Below are 7,500 nucleotides of genomic sequence, written 5' to 3'. Positions count from 1 at the left end.
ATAATAGAGATTGACAATGCAAATATTTCATTTTGAAACCATTCTCTTGGCCCCTGGAAGGAATTTCAGAAGAAACTTGTATGGCTTCAACTTGACGTGGTGCAAAAATACCATTACTGCGATGTAGCATGAGGAAAGGAACAGAGTATGGAAAAAAACACTGGGATGGATGGATTGTAAGTCAACTAGAAGCTGTGATACCTTATGTTGTATAAAGTTTAGATAATAAGACCACCAGACAGAGCGTCGTATATGTGGACATTTCTCGTAGCCTAAGATCTATGCTTATTCTCATTATCATTACCAAGACTGTTCTGCCTCTGCCTAAGCCGGTTTGCTATACTGACCAGTTCTCATTGTAACATAGATTTCAGTTTGTATTGTATAAATTTTAAATTTCAAGAATCATATCTTGTGATCCGAAATTTTATCCCTATGATCGCTTGTCGTTCGTGCCCAAATAGCATATCAGATATTCTGTGTATCTGTCAGTGCGAAAGTATATATTATATGTACATTTCTTGTAATATGTGACATTTATTGTCAGAGATCATATCATATGAATATGCATGTAAGGCAGTATTTATCTCTGTATTCGACACCTTTATTCCATGAGCATATTTGCAATTTCTAACCCTGCCTGTTCTGTCATAGATATATCAGGGAGCAGGATGCTGGGCAGAAACAGTTCCATACTTGTTTTTCATTCCTGATTGTTGTGCATTAGGATCTCCGTGAGGGTCGTGGCTTTGAAGACAATGTTGGAAGGTAAATTTTAGTTAAGTTAGGGTTTGAAGCAGAAAACCAAACACTAAGGATATATCAAAGTGGTACATGACTGATGGAAGAGAGAGTAGGCTATGCATCCTTTATCTTTCTTCACGAGTTAATGTATGGCTTAATTTTGTCTTTCCTGTGAAAGTGTAGTTTATATATATATATATATATATATATATATATATATATATATATATATATATATATATATATATATATATATATATATATATATATATATATATATATATATATATTATATATATATATATATATATACATTATATATATATATATATATATATATATATATATATATATATATATATATATATATATATATATATATATATATATATATATATATATACATATATATATATATATATACATATACATATACGCAAACATGTATATATTTATACACATACATATTATTTATTTATTTATTTACTTATTTATTACTTTGCAATACTGCGTAACCCGAATTATCTACAAATCAAGTAGCAGCTTAGCCTTGATGTAGAAGTGATATTTGCCTAGCTTAGTGCACGTCGGGGCTTTTGTAAATGCCCTCCATATAACAATAATAGATGGTACATGTTATAACTAGAATATATAAATAGGTATATTCCCGTTATTTGCCTTAGGGATATGTTCCACTTTACAATATCCTTAGAACGGGAAAAATCCTGTTTGGCAATAGCACAGACGTTGACCGTTACATTCGCACTCTTTCGGTACAACAGTGGTAGACCCTCCAAAGATTTGACAATGCGAGCGGGATTATGATATCGCTTCAGATAGGATAAGCGGGCGTAGGTATGCGGGATAAGGCGTGAATAAGCAGAAACGGACAGCTCGTTATGAGAAGCTGCTGAGATTTGTGCCAAAGTACCAGTTCTCTAAACTAGACATTTAAGCCGTCCAGCAGACGCCCTCGAAGCCACGACCCTCATGTTCCCACGTTTCATAGTTGGTGGTATGTGTGCATATTTATCTATTTCTTATTTATCTGTTTATGCATCATCATTATTTTGAGTGACAAAAGAATAAGTCATCTGTCCAGAAAGCTTTGAGTGAATGTATTTTGTCGCATTCGGTATTATATGGAGAGGCCCTCAACTCGCCAGTGTGACCTACTTTTCTTCCCAGATTAGGTCACTACTAGACTTCCATTGAGTCCCACAACTGCAGTATATATACCGCGTAGCAATACTAACAATATTCTTGGGTATGTAATGGCCATACACAGTGTATATATGTATGTATACGTGTGTAAGTAAACACACGCACGTGCACACACACACTCACAGAGACTCACACTAACATTCACTCAAACATACACATACACACACATATATGTCTCTCTCTCTCTCTCTCTCTCTCTCTCTCTCTCTCTCTCTCTCTCTCTCTCTCTCTCTCTCTCTCTCTCTCTCTATATATATATATATATATATATATATATATATATATATATATATATATATATATATATTTATTTATTTATTTATTATTATTATTATATTTATTTTTTTTTTTTTTTTATTTATATATATGTATGTATGTATGTATATGTATGATATACATAATATATATTATATGTGTATATATATATATATATATATATATATATATATATATATATATATATATATATATATATATACCTTTCTAACACTCATTTTCTCAATACAGTGCGGTTTTATTACTATTTAATTAATAGCATCTTGTCTAACGCTTGTCATTGTGATGACTTATTTAGTTGTTGCTAATATTATTGCATATAGCATATTACATATCCATGAACATTGTATAATAAACTCTAGTGTTTATAATGATTTTTATTTCCCCATCTCTATCATGCCTGGAAACCTAAGATACAACTGAAAATACTTAAATACCTAGATTAAATATGTGTATATACATATATATATTTGTGTGTGTGTGTTATACACACACACACACACACACACACACACACACACACACACACACACACACACACACACACACACACACACACACACACACACACACACACACACTCACACACACACACACACACACACACACACACACACACACACACACACACACACACACACACACACACACACACACACACACACGAAACGGGAACGATCGGGTCGGGTACGGAAGGGGACTGCCCATTTGCTTTTGGAGACACCGTTGAAAGAGGTGTTGCCTGAGTAAGGAGCTGTAGGGGGGATCATGAAAAATCGGTCCCATTTGGCTGGGCTAAATAATTTAAGATATTGTTAGAGTTGTGGGTGGTAGAAGGACAGGGACGTGTAAAGAAGAGAGAGTGTTCTTGAGGGTAGTAGTATTACGGAGAGATGGATAATAAGTCTGTAAGGTAATAAGGGAAGATGAGGTGATTGGTGAAGAAGGTTGTGGGGGTAGAGTTGATGAAGTTGAGGCAGTTTGGAGAGTAGGAGTCTTGACTTGGGTGGATAATGCACTAGTAGGCATTGAGGAGTGGGTAGTAATTGTAGTTCAGAGTCGTGGTCAAAGGAGAGCCTGGGGTCGGAGAGTCGGGAGAGTTTGAATTGATGGGGCTATTTGATGGAGGGGCAAGCCTCATTGCCCCTTCATTACTGGCCATGGGAAGCCTTGGCTAAGTTGGAGAAATAAACAGTCCACTCCTCAGGGTCCCCTTGAGGGGTAAGGACTAAACAACAAAACACGGGAATACCATCCCCATGGTTCCCTTAGGCTGTTCAAGACTGGCACAGTCAGCCTTTCATTCTTTCAGCACAGCTCTTACACCTTAGGAAGTAGATAGTAGAAGGGGTTGGAGAAGGGTCGGAAATGAAAGAGCTGGAGGGAGAAAATTAGTTGAGTCGAGGGCTGAGGCCCTAGGCAGGGGACGTGTGTTTAATGTTTGAAAATAAATGTGCTAGACATCTGAGGTCATATAAAGTATTGCGACGGAAAGGGCAAAGGAGAGAAAGATTACGATAAAATGTGTTAGATGTCAAAGGTTTAAGAACGTTACTGGATAATATGGTAGTGAAAAGGGGGATAGGGGAGCGTGAGCTAGAGCAGGTTAGTATAAAGGGGAGTGTAGGGCAATTGAGTGAATTATAGTGTATCTATCACTGGAGAATGTATAGGAAAAATGTTCAAGGAAGAATAGAGATAGCTGTTGAAGAGTAAGAGAAAAATCTGGGGAGAGGAGATGGTGTTAAATATCAAAGATTAGAGGGTGTTTACAGGAAAGTATGGTAATGAAAAGGGGAAAGGAGGGAAGTAAATAAAGTAGAGCAGTGATTAATAAATGGGAAAGGTTAAGGGGGTAGATCGATTAAATGAATTGTATTGTGTCTGTGACTCGGGAAGGAATAGGGATAATAGGTGATAATGTTATATATGGTTGTATTAGTAGTAGGGGACTAGGTATCTGGGGGTTGAGACAAAGGATCAGGAATAGGTGGAGTAGTGTCTGGGGATTCGATAGGGATAGTGGGGTCTGGGGAAGGATATTGTGATAAAAGAGATTTATGTGTATATCCAGGAGGGAGTGGGAGGGATAGTAGGGAAGGATGGGGTTTTGGGGGGAGGTTCAGTTTGGGTGGTATGGGCGGTTTGTGTGGTTGAGAGGATGAGGCATCTTGATAAGAGGTTGGGGGAACATAAGGGGGCAGAGCATGAGTGAATTGCAGTGTATCTGTGACTGGGGAAGGAGTAGGGACACTGAGGAAAACAGAGGTGGCTGTTGGAGAACTAGGAGGAGTAGAATCCAGTTTTTGAGAAAGAGAGACTGGGGAAGGTGGTGAAACATTAGGAAAAATGTTTGGAGAGGAGGGGTCTGGAGAAGGACACTGTTGTGATAGAGAGGATTCGTGTGAGTATTCAAGTGGTACAGAGGGTGGGGTATGTTGGGAAGGTGTAGGAGGAAGGAAGGTGGAGGGAACTTGGGAAGGAGGAGGATGAATATCATCCTTTCAGCACAGCTCTCACGCGTTAGGAATGGGATAGAAGAAGGGAGTAAAGAAGATACAGAAGAGGAAAGAAGAGAAAAAGGACCAAGCAAAATTAGTTGAGGCAAGGGCTGAGGCCCAAGGTAGGGTTAATCCTCTACATTGGGTCTCAGTCCCCGTCTCCTAAGCCCTCCCACGACGACAACAAGCTAGGTTTTGGGAGAGGCAGGGGAGATCCCTGCATTGGGTCTCAGTCTCCATCTCCTAAGCCCCCCACGACAGCAACGGGCAAGGAATTGGGTGGGAAGAAGAGAAGAATGGAGAAGAAAAGACCATACAAAATTATCTGAGACAAGACCAGAGGTCCCCTACATTGGATCTCAGTCAATGTCTCTTAAGCCCCCATTACAATAATAAACAAGGGATTGGAGGGAGGGATAATTTGCACATCATTAGAAATTTATAAAACAAGAAAGTGCTGATAAGATATGGACTTAACATATACCTATCCTAATCTTGACAGAATAAACAAAGTAAAGCCAGGCAATCTTCTTTGTTATGTAGTGTCAGAAAATGGTAAGGCTTCTAAGGATTCCTTTCCAGTAAAATAGGAGAATATTAAATAATTATATAAAAGAGAAAAATCTGCTTCTTGATCCATACCCTCAAATATTAATAATATACCTCACTTTTCTGAAGGAAATTTAAAAACTAGAAGAATAAATAAGACATAAATTTATGCATACATTTATTTTCTTTTTAAATTTGTTACAAATCAATATAATCATCAACACTTTTATACAAACTTTCAATTAAGTATATTCATCTTTGGTCTGATAAACTGACACAGATATCTGATATTCTTTATAATTTAAATGGCATCAAAAACTTCCTAGTTTTTGTATCTGTTGAAATCTTAATAAGGAACCATGAAGCTGATGAGATTATCAAATAACCATGGTACTGTAAACATGACATCAATGTATGAAGCAAGTATTCAATCAAATCCATAAATCATATTTTTTGTAGTATATAAACAAAAAAACTGGAAATTTCAAAGTTCATAAAGAACCATTTATTCTGCTGATGTGTTGACAGTCCAAGAAAAGATTGGACAGCTACAGTACATGAAATGACAATGTGACCAGGTCATTTTGAGATAAATAAATATATCAGCACTATATAAATATTAATTTTAGGTATTACAGAATGTTTTGTCAGGATGTGGATTACACAATATATAGAAAATTTATCTAACAGATTCTAAGCTCTTTATCAAAAGTACTAACCATATTGAATAAAAATTCCTTTATTGAAAAGCATAAGCTGGAAAGCAAAAATCATTAGTAGAAGTAACTCCAACACAAATTGTAATATTTTCAGTCTGAATCTAATTTCAGTTACAAGCTGCAAATAGTTGACATTAAAAGTTGTCTCATAAATTGTTTATTTACACTACTTACATTCCATCCTATCTGAATGCATGTATTCAACAAGAAAATTAGAACATCGCAGTAAAATTACCAAAAACTGGAAACAAAAAATAAGGAAGTTCCTATATATAAGAACTACTTAGATAAAATATATAACTGTTTGATTCCACATACCATAAGGACCACTGATATACAGATGGCCAAGCAGAAGTTCACACTGTGTTAGAGTGAAAAACATTTTAAACACAGTAAAAGTTGCACCACCAACAGAAAGCTGTACATTAAAAGTTTTGTACATAAATGTTAAAAGTTACTTGTACAGTGCTGATGTTTCATCATGGCACTAGAATTTGATTACCTTACTAAACACATCTTACAGTGCTACAGTAAAATATTTTAAAGTCTGCTATGACCTTTTTAGTGCTTTTATATAAATAAATAAACAAAATACAAAAAGAAAAATAAGTATTACCAAATTATATATTTTAAATAGATGTATAATAAGGCAAGTTCTCACAAGGCAAATATTTTCCCTTTCCTTATATGAAATATACCTGAATAACAACTAATCCTTACTAATGGAATGTAGTTACAACTCAGAACAGCCCACAGGTAGATGAATGAGAAAAATGCTGTTTATTACCTGGGTTTACAGAAACTCACATAGGAGAAAGGAAGAGAGACATCCAGAAACTTTTTATGAGCCAGCAAGAAGCTTTCTGGAGAAAACTTGTTGCAGCAGCTTGGAGGAGGTGCAGGGTTGCCTGTCACCTCCAAAAGCAGTAATACTGTCTCTTTGCTTGTATAAATTGGACATTTCATTATGAATAACCATTCACCTGTTTCTGAACAGTCACAATATATTTAGGTCTACAACATAATCATCTTAATAAATTCCATTTATACATAAAACTAAACTAGAACATACTAAATTAATATTTGCCTAAGGTTTACAAAATATGTACTCATCTTTAAAGGAACAAACAGTGATAACCTTCACAGGCACTGGGCAGAATATATTTATAATCCACAACTGCTAAGTTGTGTGTGTGTGTGTGTGTGTGTGTGTGTGTGTGTGTGTGTGTGTGTGTGTGTGTGTGTGTGTGTGTGTGTGTGTGTGTGTGTGTGTGTGTGTGTGTGTGTGTGTGTGTGTGTGTGTGTGTGTGTGGGTGCGTGCGTGCGTGTGTGTGTGTGTGTGTGTGTGTGTGTGTGTGTGTGTGTGTGTGTGTGTGTGTGTGTGTGTGTGTGTGTGTGTGTAAACAGTTTGTTAATTGTTTATGAAATAATAGCTAGAAATTAATTATGACCACTAATATACAATAAAATAGAAATATTAAAAGTAA

At 36.0% G+C, this 7,500-nt stretch overlaps 3 protein-coding genes across 3 annotated transcripts in view; 1 reads left to right on the top strand and 2 right to left on the bottom strand.

Moving 5' to 3' along the window:
* LOC113804420 (NADPH oxidase 5-like) overlaps positions 1-945 on the top strand; it is a 35,932-nt gene extending 34,987 nt beyond the window's left edge. Inside the window, exon 12 of the mRNA XM_070140620.1 lies at positions 1-945. This exon is cut by the window's left edge and continues 475 nt beyond it. The gene's annotated coding sequence lies outside the window, so the exon portion shown is untranslated.
* A 3,251-nt stretch (positions 946-4,196) lies between these two features.
* LOC138866825 (uncharacterized) lies at positions 4,197-6,529 on the bottom strand. Its single transcript, XM_070140619.1, has 3 exons — positions 6,516-6,529; positions 6,332-6,374; positions 4,197-4,625 (listed from the first exon to the last, which is right to left on the bottom strand). Exons 1-3 carry the CDS (start codon positions 6,527-6,529, stop codon positions 4,197-4,199), a joined length of 486 nt encoding a protein of 161 aa, XP_069996720.1.
* The window catches only part of LOC138866893 (mucin-2-like), a 5,152-nt gene continuing 3,111 nt past the window's right edge, over positions 5,460-7,500 (bottom strand). The window contains exon 1 of the mRNA XM_070140762.1: positions 5,460-7,500. This exon is cut by the window's right edge and continues 3,111 nt beyond it. The gene's annotated coding sequence lies outside the window, so the exon portion shown is untranslated.

Source organism: Penaeus vannamei, chromosome 27 (assembly GCF_042767895.1).
Source record: "Penaeus vannamei isolate JL-2024 chromosome 27, ASM4276789v1, whole genome shotgun sequence".
Lineage (NCBI taxonomy): Eukaryota > Metazoa > Arthropoda > Malacostraca > Decapoda > Penaeidae > Penaeus > Penaeus vannamei.
Note: the sequence above shows the minus strand (reverse complement) of the source record. Positions and strands in the feature narration are given on the sequence as shown.